This window comes from Cherax quadricarinatus, unplaced genomic scaffold (assembly GCF_038502225.1).
Source record: "Cherax quadricarinatus isolate ZL_2023a unplaced genomic scaffold, ASM3850222v1 Contig3504, whole genome shotgun sequence".
NCBI lineage: Eukaryota > Metazoa > Arthropoda > Malacostraca > Decapoda > Parastacidae > Cherax > Cherax quadricarinatus.
The window spans coordinates 1-19,587 of NW_027198530.1; the positions used below are offsets into that span (position 1 = coordinate 1).

Below are 19,587 nucleotides of genomic sequence, written 5' to 3' on the forward strand. Positions count from 1 at the left end.
TCTGTGTTCATCAAGAACTGCAAGAAGCCCCTATCACGAGCCTTTTCCATCCTATGGAGAGGGAGCATGGACACGGGGGTCGTCCCACAGTTACTAAAAACAACAGACATAGCCCCACTCCACAAAGGGGGCAGTAAAGCAACAGCAAAGAACTACAGACCAATAGCACTAACATCCCATATCATAAAAATCTTTGAAAGGGTCCTAAGAAGCAAGATCACCACCCATCTAGAAACCCATCAGTTACACAACCCAGGGCAACATGGGTTTAGAACAGGTCGCTCCTGTCTGTCTCAACTATTGGATCAGTACGACAAGGTCCTAAATGCACTAGAAGACAAAAAGAATGCAGATGTAATATATACAGACTTTGCAAAAGCCTTCGACAAGTGTGACCATGGCGTAATAGCGCACAAAATGCTTGCTAAAGGAATAACAGGAAAAGTCGGTCGATGGATCTATAATTTCCTCACTAACAGAACACAGAGAGTAGTCGTCAACAGAGTAAAGTCCGAGGCCGCTACGGTGAAAAGCTCTGTTCCACAAGGCACAGTACTCGCTCCCATCTTGTTCCTCATCCTCATATCCGACATAGACAAGGATGTCAGCCACAGCACAGTGTCTTCCTTTGCAGATGACACCTGAATCTGCATGACAGTGTCTTCCATTGCAGACACTGCAAGGCTCCAGGCGGACATCAACCAAATCTTTCAGTGGGCTGCAGAAAACAATATGAAGTTCAACGATGAGAAATTTCAATTACTCAGATATGGTAAACATGAGGAAATTAAATCTTCATCAGAGTACAAAACAAATTCTGGCCACGAAATAGAGCGAAACACCAACGTCAAAGACCTGGGAGTGATTATGTCGGAGGATCTCACCTTCAAGGACCATAACATTGTATCAATCGCATCTGCTAGAAAAATGACAGGATGGATAATGAGAACCTTCAAAACTAGGGAGGCCAAGCCCATGATGACACTCTTCAGGTCACTTGTTCTATCTAGGCTGGAATATTGCTGCACTCTAACAGCACCTTTCAAGGCAGGTGAAATTGCCGACCTAGAAAATGTACAGAGAACTTTCACGGCGCGCATAACGGAGATAAAACACCTCAATTACTGGGAGCGCTTGAGGTTTCTAAACCTGTATTCCCTGGAACGCAGGAGGGAGAGATACATGATTATATACACCTGGAAAATCCTAGAGGGACTAGTACCGAACTTGCACACGAAAATCACTCACTACGAAAGCAAAAGACTTGGCCGACGATGCACCATCCCCCCAATGAAAAGCAGGGGTGTCACTAGCACGTTAAGAGACCATACAATAAGTGTCAGGGGCCCGAGACTGTTCAACTGCCTCCCAGCACACATAAGGGGGATTACCAACAGACCCCTGGCAGTCTTCAAGCTGGCACTGGACAAGCACCTAAAGTCAGTTCCTGATCAGCCGGGCTGTGGCTCGTACGTTGGTTTGCGTGCAGCCAGCAGCAACAGCCTGGTTGATCAGGCGCTGATCCACCAGGAGGCCTGGTCACAGACCGGGCCGCGGGGGCGTTGACCCTCGAAACTCTCTCCAGGTAAACTCCAGGGAATATATATATATATATATATATATATATATATATATATATATATATATATATATATATATATATATATATATATATATCTATATATGTGTGTGTGTGTGTATATATATATTATACATCCTGTATGTCTATGGACATACACGTCATAATTGACTTTGATGACTATTTCAGGTGGCCCGGTGGCCTGGTGGCTAAAGCTCCCGGTTCACACACGGAGGGCCCGGGTTCGATTCCCGGCGGGTGGAAACATTTCGACACGTTTCCTTACACCTGTTGTCCTGTTCACCTAGCAGCAAATAGGTACCTGGGTGTTAGTCGACTGGTGTGGGTCGCATCCTGGGGGACAAGATTAAGGACCCTAATGGAAATAAGTTAGACAGTCCTCGATGACGCACTGACTTTCTTGGGTTATCCTGGGTGGCTAACCCTCCGGGGTTAAAAATCCGAACGAAATCTCTTATTCAGGAGAAAACGTACACGATGTTAATATAAGTACATGTATATTTGCACGTGTGTAGCATAGGCCTAAGTGTTGCGGCCTGGGAGGTGTGTTGAGCCTTGGTCGTGACGTCATCATGAACACAATGATCACAAATACATTATTTTATCTTTCTTCTATATGGATTTCTCCCTTTTGAAATTTGTGTCGGGAATTTCATTTTGGTGTGTATTAGAGGGGGTGGTATTATGTCTTATTTTGTCATATTTACGTCACAATTATGTGTTTGGTGTTATTTTCGCGGTTAATCTGAATACTTTATTATCAAACGAAAGCTTAGAAATTAATCTTTTTGGCGATGTAAAATGAAAACCATTTGGTATTATCATTTACTAATAATTATTTAGTGCCATAATAATAATTTTTATTGATAATTTTCCTTTCTAAAGATTTTGAAAGGAAACTTTAACACGATTTTGGTTTGCATTTGTTTATTATTTGAAGGAGCTGGCTTCATTGGTCGCCATTACCGCCGCCACCACCACCACCACCAACACTCAAGTCTAAGTCGACTCACCTGTCAGACAGGCAAGTCTCTAGCAAACACCAGTACCATTGTTTCTATCGAATTTTAATCTTTCTGATAATTATAACTTCAAATCAGGATATGTGTGTTTCATCCTAATTGAACGCTTCTATTGGCGCTACACTCTGGCAGGGGCAAGTGTAGCTGGGCGGCCTGGTGGCTAAAGCTCCCGCTTCACACACGGAGGGCCCGGGTTAAGATAAGATAAGATAAGATTTCGTTCGGATTTTTAACCCCGGAGGGTTAGCCACCCAGGATAACCCAAGAAAGTCAGTGCGTCATCGAGGACTGTCTAACTTATTTCCATTGGGGTCCTTAATCTTGTCCCCCGGGATGCGACCCACACCAGTCGACTAACACCCAGGTACCTATATGCTGCTAGGTGAACAGGACAACAGGTGTAAGGAAACGTCGAATGTTTCCACCCGCCGGGAATCGAACCCGGGCCCTCCGTGTGTGAAGCGGGAGCTTTAGCCACCAGGCCACCGGGTTCGATTCCCGGCGGGTGGAAACATTTGACACGTTTCCTTACACCTGTTGTCCAGTTCACCTAGCAGCAAGTAGGTACCTGGGTGTTAGTCGACTGGTGTGGGTCGCATCCTGGGGGACAAGATTAAGGACCCCAATGGAAATAAGTTACAGTCCTCGATGACGCACTGACTTTCTTGGGTTATCCTGGGTGGCTAACCCTCCGGGGTTAAAAATCCGAACGAAATCTTATCTTATCTTAAAATCTTAATCTTACCATCAACATACATCTCTGATTAACATCTAGCGGTTCTTCCTTGGCGTTCCTGAACAATGGGTACGTCACTCGTTTCTTTATGCCTCCGTTTGTATCTTGATTCAGTGGTATTAGTGCTTTAAGATTTTTGTTATGGGATGTAGTTTGTTGAGGCCTCTGGTCTGGCTTAGGCTGGGTTGTCCCCCAAGCCAGAGTTGGCATTAGGCTGGATATAGGCCTAGTATCGAGATCTTTTTTACAGATATAGTGGTAATGCTTTAGAAAGACAGGTAAGTGAACACTAGGACATATTAGAAAACGCTTTGGTTCTGGGACCTTCGTCACTTCTAACACAGGTCTAACACAGGTTAAAAAGACATTATATATGTTAGAAGTGATTAAAGTCCGAGGACCGAAACATTTTCTAATAAATGTCATACTGTTTGCTTGCTTGTCTTTCTAGGCCAGTAGGTAACTTGGACCTGCCTAGCATGGGCCAGTAGGCCTGCTGCAGTGCTGCTCCTCATGTTTTTGTTAACCAGTTTGTTGTTATCTATTACCAAGGTTTATATTATTGTGGTAATGCATAACTCAAATAATGCTAAATATATTTCTTTTCATTGGGGTCCCTTCTTGGGAGGTGCCTTGATGCTGGTGAAGGGCTCTTGGTCCAAGACACTGAAGCCACCCCCTACCTTTCCCCTGGATCAGCCTCATTATCTCCCACTCCCAGGTGCTGTATGACTCCTACAGGTTTAGTTCTTTCCCATAAATATTAACATTAATATCCATAGGAGTCCCCACTGGTGATTACCTAAATAGTTGTGGAAAAAATGTTTTAAGATATTAAAGAATAAATTTTCACTGTTTAAGATGTAATATATTTTGCAGTTTTACTAGTCGCCTCCTCATGGATGGATATACGTGGATAGGTATGCAAATGTCTGTATGTATGCATAAATTATACATATGCTTGGTTAGATAAGGTTTAATAAAGAATTGCCCACTGGTTTAGTTTTTTAATAGTTTAAGGTTTGGTAAGACTACTGTTTTACTAGCCATTGAGTTGTGGTGGTGCTAATATGTGAAGTTTCTTGATGAAGGCCTTGTGATGTAAGGAATCGGATCTGTTCTTTCCTTGGATCGACCCTGATTTCCAAACATTCCTTCCATTTCCTAGGCGGTATGTGACCTAGGGTTGATACAGAACTGGTTAATTCATAACCCTTAGTTAAAAAAAAATTAAATCCAAATAACCTGCCAAGGTGGGTTTCTTAAAACCCATTTTTTTTATATACTTGATGCATGAAAATATGGTAGACATGTACATGCTGGACCTCATTATTTTACAGTTCATAAAACCTGTGTTCAGCATGGAATGTGTAATTGTGCCTTGTGCAGATTATTTTGAGATTTAGAGGAAAATTATTACATTTATTTTGACTATACAGCACACCTGACTATAAATGGGCACCTAAGGATGGCATTTACTGGTTTAAGGTAAATAATCAAATGTAGCTGAATCTATTTTTATTAATGTCTTCCCAAATAATTTGCACAAAGTTCTTTATGTATTCCATGATGTACATAGGTTGTATGTGTTGAAAAATGTAAATTAATTCCAGAGTTGGGCCGAATAGTTGTCTGTAACTAGCTGCAAATATTTAGCATTTTGTTATTAACTATTAACCCTTTCAGGGTCCATAGGCCCTCTGAGACTTGTTCTCAGGGTCCCCCCCAAATTTAAAAAAATAAAAATTTCTTATGAAAAGATAGAGAATCTTTTCCCGATCATAATGACACCAAAAGTATGAAATTTGATGGAAAACTTACGGAATTATGCTCTCACAAAGTTAGCGGTCTCGACGATGTTTATGCATTGGCGATTTCGCCCACTTTGAGCCCTATTTTCGGTCAATTCGTTTGTACTAAGCGACAAAAATCATATTTATTTTGCTAGAACTCCATTTTTTCTATCGAATGAGTACAAGAAACCACCCATTTACCAATTACAACTGTCCAATAAAGTGGTTAGAAATTGGCAATTTTGCCAATTTCACACAAATTTCAAAAGATGCCAATTTCCAAATAAGGTCCAGGATAAACAAGACAGACATTCCTGGCACTAAAATAACAAGTTCTCTGTTCATCAGCCATGTCCCCAGGCCCCTCTTACATTTCTTTTGCATTAGTGTAGAAATGGTATAAAAAATATCAGCGCACTTCTGAAAGAATATTAGACTCACCAGTTGACGTTTATTGGACGCCTGGCATGATTTGTTTACAGTGGACCCCCGGTTAACTATTTTAATCCGTGCAAGAGGGGTAATTGTTATGCGAAATAATCGGTATGTGAATGAATTTTCCCCATAAGAAATAATGGAAATAAAATTAATCCGTGCAAGACACCCAAAAGTATGAAAAAAATTTTTTTTTACCACATGAAATGTTAATTTTAATACACACAAACTGAAAAAGGCATGCACACTTACATGACACTTACTTTTACTGAAGATCTGGTGATGATTGATGGGATGGGAGGAGGGGAGAGAGAGTGTTAGTGTTTAGAAGGGGAATCCCCTTCCATTAAGACTTGAGGTGGCAAGTCCTTTTCTGGGGTTACTTCCCTTCTTCTTTTAATGCCACTAGGACCAGCTTCAGAGTCACTGGACTTCTTTCGCACAACATATCTGTCCATAGTGGCCTGTACCTCTCGTTCCTTTATGACTTCCCTAAAGTGTTTCACAACATTGTCAGTGTAATAATCACCAGCACGGCTTGCAATAGCTGTGTGAGGGTGATTTTCATCCATGAAGGTTTGCACTTCAAGCCACTTTGCACAGATTTCCTTAATCTTTGTAGTAGGCAACTTCTTCAATTTCTCTCTCCCCTCCTCTGAACCAGTTTCCTCAGGTCTGGCCTCTTGCTGTTGAAGTTGATCTAGCAGCTCATCAGTGGTTAGTTCTTCATTGTCCTCCTCCACCAACTCTTCCACATCCTCCCCACTAACCTCCAACCCCAAGGACTTTCCCAATGCCACAATGGATTCCTCAAGTGGCATAATCCTCTCAGGGTTAGCCTCAAACCCTTCAAAATCCCTTTTGTCTACACATTCTGGCCACAGTTTCTTCCAAGCAGAGTTCAAGGTCTTCTTAGTCACTCCCTCCCAAGCCTTACCTATAAGGTTTACACAATTGAGGATATTAAAGTGCTCTCTCCAAAACTCTCTTAGAGTCAGTTGAGTTTCTGAGGTCACTACAAAGCACCTTTCAAACAGAGCTTTTGTGTACAGTTTTTTGAAGTTTGCAATAACCTGCTGGTCCATGGGCTGTAGGAGAGGAGTGGTATTAGGAGGCAAAAACTTCACCTTAATGAAGCTCATGTCCCCATAAAGTCGCTCTGCCACGTCTGTAGGATGACCAGGGGCATTGTCTAACACCAGGAGGCACTTAAGTTCTAATTTCTTTTCAGTTAGGTAATCTTTCACATTGGGGGCAAATGCATGGTGTAACCAGTTATAGAAAAAGTCCCTAGTGACCCATGCCTTACTGTTTGCCCTCCACAGCACACACAAATTATCCTTGAGGACATTCTTTTGCCTGAACACTCTGGGAGTTTCAGAGTGATACACTAATAAAGGCTTAACTTTGCAATCACCACTAGCATTGGCACACATCAACAAAGTAAGCCTGTCTTTCATAGGCTTATGTCCTGGGAGTGCCTTTTCCTCCTGAGTAATGTAGGTCCTGCTTGGCATTTTCTTCCAGAACAGGCCTGTTTCATCACAATTAAACACTTGTTCAGGTTTCAGTCCTTCACTGTCTATGTACTCCTTGAATTCCTGCACATATTTTTCAGCCGCTTTGTGGTCCGAACTGGCAGCCTCACCATGCCTTATCACACTATGGATGCCACTACGCTTCTTAAATCTCTCAAACCAACCTTTGCTGGCCTTAAATTCACTCACATCATCACTAGTTGCAGGCATTTTTTTAATTAAATCCTCATGCAACTTCCTAGCCTTTTCACATATGATCGCTTGAGAGACGCTATCTCCTGCTAGCTGTTTTTCATTTATCCACACCAATAAGAGTCTCTCAACATCTTCCATCACTTGCGATCTTTGTTTCGAAAACACAGTTAAACCTTTGGCAAGAACAGCTTCCTTGATTGTCTTTCTGGTGCCCACAATAGTAGCGATGGTTGATTGGGGTTTCTTGTACAACTTGACTAGGTCGGCGATACGCACTCCACTTTCATACTTATCAATGATCTCTTTCTTCATTTCTATTGTAATTCTCACCCTTATTGGTGTACGGTTGGCACTAGAAGCTTTCTTGGGGCCCATGGTCACTTATTTTCCAGAAACAGCACCGAAAACACTGTAATAATACGAAATATTCCGAGTGTATGCTTGGATGTTACCGCGGAGGCTGGCTGGTAAACAATGGCACGGGCGGCACATGTGAGGCTGGCTGAGGGCGCACATTGGACGCGTCTCGGACGAAAATCGGTGAGCGGGTTTTTAATCGGTATGCGCGGCAAAATTTTTGCAATTAAAACAAGCGGTATGCGGATTAATCGCTATGTGATGCCATCAAGTGTTTACATTGAAGCATGTATGTGAACAGTATTTAGATAAAGGTAGGGAAGTTTTTATTGCATTTATGGATTTAGAAAAGGCATATGATAGTGGATAGAGGAGCAGTGTGGCAGATGTTGCAAGTATATGGAATAGGTGGTAAGTTACTAAATGCTGTAAAGAGCTTTTATGAGGATAGTGAGGCTCAGGTTAGGGTATGTAGAAGAGAGGGAGAGTACTTCCCGGTAAAAGTAGGTCTTAGACAGGGATGTGTAATGTCACCATGGTTGTTTAATCCTTTGACTGTCGAAGGGCCCAATCCTGAAGTTGCTCCTGGTGTCGCAAAATATTCGAAAAAAAAAAAATTATTTTTTCTTATGAAATGATAGAGAATCTTTTCCCGATTGTAAAGACACCAAAAAAACGAAATTTGATGGAAAACTGACGGAATTACGCTCTCGCGAAGTTAGCGACTTCGGCGATATTTAAAAATCGGCAATTTCGCCCACTTTGAGCCCTATTTTCGGCTAATTCCGTTATTCCAGTCAACCAAACTCATAACTATTTCTTCAGAACTCTATTTTTTCTATCGATTGAGTACAAGAAACTGCCCATTTACCGATTTCAACTACCCAATAACATGGTCAGAAATTTGCAATTTGGCCAATTTCACGAAAATTAAAAAATACGACAATTTCAAAATAAGGTCCAGAATGAACAATGCAGACATTCCTGGCTCTAAAATAACATTTTCTTTGTTCATCAGTCATGTCTCCAGGTCCCTGTGATATTACTCTTGCTTTTTATTTTGAAATTTTATTCAAACAAAAAATAGAAGATTTACTGTTATGCAGACTACTGCAATACTGTAATAATTGTAAAAATTACATCAACCCATTCATGACTGCGTATTAGAATGGCTATTTGGACATTTATTGGACAATGACATCATTTGTTCACTTTTGAACATCGGCAAAAATCAAACATTTCCTGTACTTTGTGCTCCATTTCCAGGTTCTTTTTATAGTAAAATTAATCAAAATCACCTCCATTTCTATAATATAGTTTCCATTCTATCAAATGAGACCAAGAAAACGAGAATACAACCACAAATACTATACGAAAATAGACCACAAAGTCGGCATTTTAATTAAAAAAAACGGTCGGAGTTTTTTTTTTCTCATTATGCACTGCGTGCTCCAGGATTTTTTTTATGTGGTGCACACTGACCACACAGACCCATTCTCTCACATGTGGGCCTACTAGCTTTCTCCTGCCTGATTTGAAGCCGCTAGAATTTATGAGTATATATACGTCAAACACGGTACCTCGCAAACGTATATATACGGCCGCGACAGTCAAAGGGTTAATATATTTATAGATGGGGTTGTAAAAGAAGTAAATGCTAGGGTGTTCGGGAGAGGGGTGGGATTAAATTATGGGGAATCAAATTCAAAATGGGAATTGACAGTTACTTTTTGCTGATGATACTGTGCTTATGGGAGATTCTAAAGAAAAATTGCAAAGGTTAGTGGATGAGTTTGAGAATGTGTGTAAAGGTAGAAAGTTGAAAGTGAACATAGAAAAGAGTAAGGTGATGAGGGTATCAAATGATTTAGATAAAGAAAAATTGGATATCAAATTGGGGAGGAGGAGTATGGAAGAAGTGAATGTTTTCAGATACTTGGGAGTTGACGTGTCGGCGGATGGATTTATGAAGGATGAGGTTAATCATAGAATTGATGAGGGAAAAAAGGTGAGTGGTGCGTTGAGGTATATGTGGAGTCAAAAAACGTTATCTATGGAGGCAAAGAAGGGAATGTATGAAAGTATAGTAGTACCAACACTCTTATATGGATGTGAAGCTTGGGTGGTAAATGCAGCAGCGAGGAGACGGTTGGAGGCAGTGGAGATGTCCTGTCTAAGGGCAATGTGTGGTGTAAATATTATGCAGAAAATTCGGAGTGTGGAAATTAGGGAAGGTGTGGAGTTAATAAAAGTATTAGTCAGAGGGCAGAAGAGGGGTTGTTGAGGTGGTTTGGTCATTTAGAGAGAATGGATCAAAGTAGAATGACATGGAAAGCATATAAATCTATAGGGGAAGGAAAGGGGTAGGGGTCGTCCACGAAAGGGTTGGAGAGAGGGGGTAAAGGAGGTTTTGTGGGGGAGGGGCTTGGACTTCCAGCAAGCGTGCGTGAGCGTGTTAGATAGGAGTGAATGGAGACGAATGATACTTGGGACCTGACGATCTGTTGGAGTGTGAGCAGGGTAATATTTAGTGAAGGGATTCAGGGAAACCGGTTATTTTCATATAGTCGGACTTGAGTCCTGGAAATGGGAAGTACAATGCCTGCACTTTAAAGGAGGGGTTTGGGATATTGGCAGTTTGGAGGGATATGTTGTGTATCTTTATACGTATATGCTTCTAAACTGTTGTATTCTGAGCACCTCTGCAAAAACAGTGATAATGTGTGAGTGTGGTGAAAGTGTTGAATGATGAAAGTATTTTCTTTTTGGGGATTTTCTTTCTTGATTTTTTTTGGGTCACCCTGCCGCTTCAAGAGAGTGAACAGAGGTAACGCGTCTCGAGAGGAGTCTGAATCAGTGCCATTGACTTCAGCTGCTACGACATTCGTGCCAATACCTTCTCACTGTCTGTTTTATTAAATTTATATTATTACAAACTTTATTTCATTTATAACCCATTTTGTTTACTGGTGTACAGTAGGTTACACTAGTGAACTCGATGTTTGTAGAAGCCGTCTAGGGATGTCTGGGTGGTGGTCTTTTTTTATGATTAGATTTCACACAATTTTCTTTCTGGTACCTTCAGCATTGCTATTCCTCTTGGGTGTCATGATCACTATCCAGAGATGTGACTTTGATAATTATGGAAAATGTACAAATTACCAGGGACAGTCATATAGCACATGTCAAGAACACTGACCAGTTTGTTTATACTAAGCAGCAATGCTAGGCCTTACCCTTAACCCCACCCCAAAAACATAGCTTTGTATAAGGGGTGAAGGGAAGTTACCCTGCCCAGGAACTCCATAATGATAATGTTCTCCACTAATGGAAATGGTAATTCTTCCCCAGTGTGCTATAATGGTAATGGAGTACTACTTTCGGAAATTGAAAAGTACGTACATTTAATTCGTAAGTTATTGAAAATGCGGGCTAAGGTCGTGCGGCTAACTAGGGTTCAAACTGGGAGTCTCAGGTAAAACTAAATTATATATTGTTGTCTTTATTTGGGAGTAAACTGGATTTAATTCTTCAGTAGATTTTTTATTAGTTTTTACTGTGTACGTATATACAAGTGAATGATATCATTAGCTGAGCTACAAGCATGGAAATTTTTATATCGATTACCTAGACTGGCATTTCACAAAACATATTTTCTTTGTATAACTCACTTTTGCAGTATAATTCATATGATTTTGGTGTGCATAATACTTTGTTTTTAAAATAAAAGTAAATATGCTTTAAAATTAGTGTTATATATTTGTTTAGGGGAATCAAACACGATGACCAAAAAAGAGGACCATTCTCCGGATCCAGATGACCAGGAGGAGTACTCAGTTGAGAAAATTTTAGATAAGCGTGTACGAAATGGTCGTGTTGAATACTACCTAAAATGGAAGGGTTATGGAGAGTAAGTATAGAGTTTAACACTTTATTGACCTAAAGCGAGTATGCAAGTCATGGAAGTTAGTCTCTTCATGTGGCAGTTGAAATACCTGCCTATATCTATTCCTCTGAGAGAATGACACTTCCTGATAGCCTTGGCAAAAGTAGGGACAGCTTGCATAAGCTCCTTTAGGATTTCCCTAGTTTCTATTTCTATCATTGGTTTATAACCCACCTTTATATAGAGGGGTCAGTAGTGGTAGAGGGTTTTGACTAACTTTTGTGAAATATATTTATTTATTCAATTTTCCTGAATGACTTTTTGGTAATTTTTTTTTTATTTTTATTTATTCTCTGGTAGAAATACTTTAGGTTCTGCTCTAAATTGGTAATTTTCATGTAGGTATTTTTCCTGTGTTCCATTTGGATCTCAGCAAATTGAATTGAATACAGACCTTGTTTACTTCTGTATTCAATTTTTCCATGCATTGGTTTCAGTTAGGGTTGTACTGCATGGTTTTTCAAGGAATGTTGGATAACTCTCCTTATATTTTGTCAATTCTCTGATTGTTGAAGCTAAGTATCCACCTTATGTATGAACTCCTTAAGCAGAAATTGTCACGTTGAGGCCAAACTTGTCAATTTGAGGATCGAGCCCACACATCTTGCTTGTAGTCAGCTGCTGGCAGTTGCTTCTCCCTTCTATTTCCCATGTGAAACACATTTTAATACTTGACTTATGGCTTAGGTCTTAACACTTTCTTCATGCATTTTATAATTCAAGTGCCATAGATGTCTTAGAACTTGTAGGAGTCTTTTAATAATTTAATGTTTTTTTTATCTGATGTTATGATAGTATAATTTTGTGTTGTGCATTATTCAGATTGCATAGTTGCTTTTACTGTTTTTTTTTTTTAATATTGCCAAGAGTACTGAATATATTACCTATACAGTCAAAGCTCTCTTCAAATGTCAAAGCTAATTACATACCTATCACATATTACCCTCTCTAGCTTTGATTCTTGGGATTGGTATTTTTTATCACATAGCTCGACTAGGGTATTTATTAGTTTAATCTAAGTAATAAAAGTTTATCCTTTACAGTGAAGACAACACATGGGAACCAGGATGCCACCTAGATTGTCCAGAACTGATATCAGAATTTGAAGAACGAAGAAAGAAAGAAGATGCCAAAAAGAAGGAAGAGAAGAAAATAAAAACTCCAGCAACAGATGATGCATCAACAGATGATGCATGTATACCTGGAGAATGTTCGGGGGTCAACGCCCCCGTGGCCCCGGTCTGTGACCAGGCCTCACGGTAGATCCGAGCCTAATCAACTAGTGCACAAATAACGACTATAGGAGACAAAGCGACGACGTTTCGGTCCAACTTGGACCATTAACTAGTCACAAAGGCTGTGTGACTAGTTAATAGTTCACGTTGGACCGAAACGTAGTCATAAGTTTCCGTCTCCTAGTCCGGGTTTGTGACTACTGAGGTACAGGTCCACCCAAGTACAATTATCATACACAGTAATATGTGTATATATTGCCCATTTACGGTATTGTGCCTTTTTATTTATATACAGCTAAGGACAGCAGGAAAAAACTATAACCCTGAATGGCTTCTTCAGGAGCAAGTGACGTGGTGCAACTCGTCCTTAATAAATGTCCTGAACTGTACATAGCCGTCTTCTCCACACCTCGTCAGTATCATCACAATATTTACTTCCAGCTTAAATAAGTCTTGTGGGCAATATACTTTTATTCTTCGGTGCATAATTACAATTGTTCGATAATTGCTCAAATTCATAACTTCCATTTGTACACTGAAAAAAATAAATGTAAATGTAAGCGAGAGTTCTTTCAATGGGAAGATTATTAAATAAAAAAAAAAGCGCTAAGCCACAAGGGCTATACAGTGCTGCTTCAATGGTAAGAATGACAGCCCTGATCAGTGTTTTAATCAAACTATATAAGTCTGGCACTGTCTCCCTTGTTGCACTGCCGAATACTGCCCTAGGGAGGTCAGGTTAGGTCAGGTCACTGCAGATTTAAGTTTTGATTTGTTCAGATTTACAGAAATTTTCTGTTCACACATGTATGGTGATTCAAACATTTCATAATTTGAGCACGAGTCTTTAATTTTGGAAATGCTCATTGTATCCGGGTACACTCAAGCCAAGAGTTAAAACTCATTTTCATATCTTGGCATAACGAAAGTAAACTCGGTATTTAACCCTTTGAGGGTTTTGGTCGTACTAGTACGTCTTACGCGTAGGGGTTTTTGACGTACTAGTACGCATAAATTCTAGCGGCCTCAAATCTCGCAGGAAAAGGCTGATAAGCCTAGATGTGAGAGAATGGGTCTGTGTGGTGGGTGTGCGCAGTAGGAAAAAAATCTGGGACCCAGTGGTGCATTGTGGGAATGCCATCATAGTACACAATTTCCACCGTGCCCAGGAGTAAGAAGTTCCTCACTCCTCGGCGAATTGGGACACTTTTGTTCCCCAGTGACAGTTCTAATACAGATGGAAGTGACAGTGAAGATGAGTTTCAAGGTTCTGGTGAGGTTTTGACCGAAACTAATGACCATAATATGGGTAATAGTGAGGAAAACCCAGACAACCCACAGCCTTCCATCTCTGGTGCTGGGCCGTCGTTCAGTTGTACCAGAATCAAAGAGGAAACTCCTATTTTCCAAAATCCCAGACTCAGTTGTGAGCATTGGTGATGATAATGATAGTGATTATGAACTACAAGCTCTTCAAACTTGTTCCAAGAATGGAGGAGGAGGAGGAGGCAAGAGGAGGAGGAGGCAAGAGGAAGAGGAGGAGGAGGAGGAAGAAGAAGAATACGTAATGATAATAATACATAATAATAATAATACATAATAATACATAATAATAATAATAGGTAATAATATGTAATAATAAATGTTCACCCATGACAGTAACAAGATAAGGGGAAATAACATCTGATAAGTGCTGACATTTGATGAGGGTAGAGCTTATGCCAAAAGATGAGATGAACATCGCCCTCCCTTTGTTTTTCCTGGTATACTAACATTTCTGTCTGTCTATTTGCCTGTCTGTCAAGTTCCCTGTCTGTCCATCTAGCTCTCTGTCTCAGAGAGCCACAAGACTGCGTCATCACTTTTACTCACATCTTCAAGCAGAGTATAGCACTTTGTCTGGGTTTCTTGGGTTATCCTAGGTAATTTATACTATGTATACTTGTATTTATGTGTACCTGTGAGACAGAGATACAGACAGATAGAATGAGGGAGAAAGATAGATAGAATGGAGGAGGGGAAGCAGCATCCGACCCCTTTGTTTTGACAGGCCGGAGGGGGAAAGAGTAATGAGCCAATATGTCACTTTGACAGCTGCGGACTCCTTGTAATTTACACTATGGACGAGGAAGAGAAGGAGAAGAGGAAGAGTAGGGGGAAGAGGAGGAGAAGGAAGAGGAAGAGGAATAGTAGGAGGAAGATTAGGGGGAAGAGGAAGAAGAGGAGGAGGAAGAGGAAGAAGAGGAGGAGGAGGAGGGTGGAACACTAGTACACTGGTACTGGTACACTAACATTTCTGTCTGTCTATTTGTCTGTCTGTCAAGCTCCCTGTCTATCTGTCTATCCGTCTAGCTCTGTCTCAGAGAGCCACAAGACTGTGTCATCACTTTTACTCACATCTTCAAGCAGAGTATAGCACTTTGTCTGGATTTCTTGGGTTATCCTAGGTTATTTATACTATGTATACTTGTATTTATGTGTACCTGTGAGACAGAGATAGACAGACAGAAAGAGAGACACAGATTGAAAGAGAATGAGGGAGAAAGATAAAACACCATTGTGTATGACACCATGTTTCAGAGTTCCACAAGCTGCAGAACTAATAGGAATATGTTCAGTGACTGTATATTGGTATATATATTATAGAACAATAATAATAAACAATGTTTTGTATTGTTTGTTTTTGTAAACAAGTTTTGTAAACAATATATTGATAATTATGTTTGTGTGCTTATTGTGTTGTATACAACGAGTGTATATATGTACATTGCACCTTACTTTGGTCTCACAGGCCACATAAGTTATGTGAAAAAATAAAATAGTGAAAAAAACAACAAACCTTCAAATACAAGTAAACTAAAGTTTACCGGGTGAGCGGCAGTCGCCGCTGTTGCCATACGCGGCTCATTTTCTGCAAACTTCATGCATCCATATCTCCGTAAGTATTGATGGTAAATTTTTTTTGCTTATCCTATAATGGTTTAGAAAAAAAAAACTATTTTTTCATAAAAAATAATTTTTTTTTTTTTTTTAAATTTGGCCGACCCTGAGAACGAGTTTCGGAGAGGGCCTGTCGACCCTCAAAGGGTTAAATCTAGTTGTAGCAAAGAATATTGTTCTTTTTTCTAAGTATTCGTTACAAACAATGAAGTTATGAGATGAAAGTAATTTTGTCATAAGCCATGTAATTGTAACATTACTCTTATGCACGTAACATTCTTTTCCCTTGCAGTTCTGAACTGTGTTCGTTCATGTGGTCCATGCTATGAATGACAAAAATTAGACCTAATTCATTTCATTCAGCTGTGAGAAATCTAGCTTACATACCTAAAGGGTTATATTAAGTAAATCTAGCGTTGCCAGGTTGGCAGTAAAGATACCTAAGTGTTGTACATGTGTTATTCATCTTGTGAGTATTGTATAACATTAATATGATTATCAGGTCTTGTTGCTATGTCTGCCCAACACATTGCTACATAATCAAATCAAAATTATTCCTTTCTTAAATATGAGAGACTAAATGTACTGAACTGGCTAGACATTGGGGAGGCCAGATAGTGTTACTAGGGAGGCCACATTTTTACCTACTCTTGTTGCAGTGTCAGTAAGGGGGCAGTAATGCAAACTGTACACACATGAATTTAGTGGGACCTCAAAGCACAAACAAAAAATATGAAACTTGAAATATGCTAGACAATAATATAGGTTGAAAAAGAGGGAGAAAGGGTGGCAGAGGGAGGGAGAAGGAAAGGGGAAGGAGGGGAAAAGGAGGAGACAAGTGTCTCCCTCACTCATTACAGTCGACAATCTTCACTGTCATGACCAATTAAATCTACTACCCCCCAGACACCCTCTTAGCAGCACATACGTCCACTCTACACACTGACTCCGACACTAAAAACAGAGTTTCGACATTAAGTAGTCATTCGCGAGACTGTACAGCGTGTACGTCCCCCATACTAGAGTATGCAGCATCAGTATGGAACCCACACCAGGTTAAGCACGTCAATAAATTGGAGAATGTGCAAACGTTTGCAACAGAACTCAACCTGAAGACACTCTAGGACAGGAGGGCTAGGGGGTATGTGATAACGACGTACAAAATACAGTGGACCCCAGGTTAACGATTTTAATCCGTGCAAGAGGGGTAATTGTTATGCGAAATAATCGGTATGCGAATGAATTTTCCCCATAAGAAATAATGGAAATCAAATTAATCCGTGCAAGACACCCAAAAGTATGAAAAAAAAAATTTTACCACATGAAATATACATTTTCCCACACACAAAGAGAAGGATACATGCACAATAGTAGAGTAGTACATGCACAGTATATATTGTGCATGTACTAGTCTACTAAATGAAGAATAAATGACACTTACCTTTATTGAAGATGCAGCAATGACTGATGAGACACTGTGTCCTGGGAGTGCCTTTTCCTCCTGAGTACTGTAGGTCCTGTTTGGCATTTTCTTCCAGAACAGGCCTTATCACACTGTGTATGCCACTACGATTCTTAAATCTCTCAAACCAACCTTTGCTGGCTTTAAATTCACCAATATGAGCACTAGTTCCAGGCATTTTTCCCTGTTCACCTGGGTGTTAGTCGACTTGTGTGGGTTGCATCCTGGGAGACAAGATTAAGGACCCCAATGGAAATAAGTTAGACAGTCTTCGATGACACTGACTTTTTTGGGTTATCCTGGGTGGCAAATCCTCTGGGGTTAATTGTTTCTTGGTATTCTCAATAAGCCACACCAACAACGGTGCTACAGCAGCAGCAGCTGACAGTGCAGCAGCAGCTGTACCACCAATAGTAGCGATGGTTGATTGGGGTTTATTATACAACCTGGCCAGCTCGGAGACATGCACTCCACTTTCATACTTATCAATGATCTTTTTCTTCATCTCTATTGTAATTCTCACCCTTATTGCTGTAGGGTTGGCACTAGAAGCTTTCTTGGGGCCCATGGTCACTTATTTTCCAGAAAAAGCACCGAAAACACTGTAATAATACGAAATATTCCGATTGTATGCTTGGATGTTACCGCGGAGGCTGGCTGGTAAACAATGCCACCGGTGGAACATGTGAGCGTGGCTCAGGCCGCACATTGGACGTGTCTCGGACGAAAATCGGTAAGCGGGTTTTTAAGCGGTATGTGAGGCAAAATTTTTGCGATTAAAGCAAGCGGTATGCGGATTAATCGCTATGTGATGCCATCGTTATGCGGGGGTCCACTGTACAGAGTGAAATTGACAAGGTGAACAGGGGCAGAATGCTTCAGAGACAGGATACAGGAACTAGAAAGCACAACTGAAACTGAAAATTCAGAGGAGTCGCAGGGCTGTCAGGAAGTGGAACAATCTGTAGTTTAGTATAGGCAGGATCCATACACAGGAAAATAGGGATACCTGGAGGATGTTCTGGGGGTCAACGCCCCGCGGCCCTGTCCATGACCAGGCTTCCCGGTGGATCAGAGCCTGATCAACCAGACAGTTACTGCCGGCCGCACGCAAAACATACAAACCACAGCCCGGCTGGTCAGGTACTGACTTTAGGTGCCCGTCTAGCTCCTTATTGAAGACAACCAGGGGTCTACTGGTAATCCTCCCTTATGTATTCTGGAAGGTAACAGTCTTGGGCTTCTGACGCTTATTGTGTTGTCTAAGCATACTCATGGCGCCTGTTTTCATTGGGAGATGTTGCACCCCTTGCCGAGTCTTGCTTTCATAGGGAGTGATTTCCGTGGGCAGATTTGGGGCTAGTCCCTTTAGGATTTTCCAAGTGTGTATTATCTTTCTCAACTGCATTCCAAGAAGTACAGGTCAAGGGGCTTCAACTGTTCCCAGTAATTTAGGTGTTTTATCGTACTTATACATGCAGTGAAAGTGCTCTGTATATTCTCCAGGTCTGCAATTTTGCCTGCCTTGAAAGGGGCCGTCAGTGTACAGCAGTACTCCAGCCTAGAGAGAACAAGCGATCTGAAAAGAATCATCATTGGCTTGGCATTAAGAGTACCACTGACAAGACAGAGGTGGAAATCGAAGACAAATTAGACAGGGATGTTGAGAATTACTTTAGTCTAGGATGGATGAAAGTGGAATCGCGAAAGACTGCAGACGAAAATTCAATATGCAGTGTGGAAAATGTTTTATAATTTTCATAAATTCAACATGTGTAAATACGAATATAATAATTGTGTATTAAGATGTGACGCTGATTTGACCCTTCAAGAAATTGTATGAAGGAGGGTGTGCAGCAGCCACAGAGTGGTACAAGGGAGGGAGGACACCATAGTGAATTAATGTACGAGCACTGGTTTTGATGAAATCGTCTAGTAATCCGACATCATCGAGGCCATAATTAAATGGATCTGCCTCAAACTATAATTAATAAGTACTGGAATGTCCCCTGTTGAAGAATAGGAACAGAATTTGCGGGGCCTCAAGAATTGGATGGTGATAGTGGAAATAATGAAGCATCGCAATGCAACACATCAAGTATGTATGCCAGTAGTCCTTTCATTTAGATTTCTCACGGGCCAGTAGGATTCTATTTGTTAGGTAGGCATTGTTGTGTGATCCAACTACGATATAAATGGTAGGTGGTAATATAAATTTCTTGATTTCTACCCTTTTGTTACACATGTGCCTGGTGCCAATTAGAAAATTCTTACCCTTTTGTTACACATGTGCCTGGTGCCAATTAGAAAATTCTTACCCTGTCTGTC

The 19,587-nt window shown here is 40.6% G+C and overlaps 1 protein-coding gene across 1 annotated transcript; it reads left to right on the forward strand.

Moving 5' to 3' along the window:
• The first annotated feature begins 3,276 nt into the window (after nucleotides 1-3,276).
• LOC128696277 (chromobox protein homolog 5) lies at nucleotides 3,277-13,421 on the forward strand. Its single transcript, XM_070081651.1, has 3 exons — nucleotides 3,277-3,427; nucleotides 11,445-11,586; nucleotides 12,666-13,421. Exons 1-3 carry the CDS (start codon nucleotides 3,424-3,426, stop codon nucleotides 12,883-12,885), a joined length of 366 nt encoding a protein of 121 aa, XP_069937752.1. The 5' UTR covers nucleotides 3,277-3,423; the 3' UTR covers nucleotides 12,886-13,421.
• The last annotated feature ends 6,166 nt before the right edge of the window (nucleotides 13,422-19,587 follow it).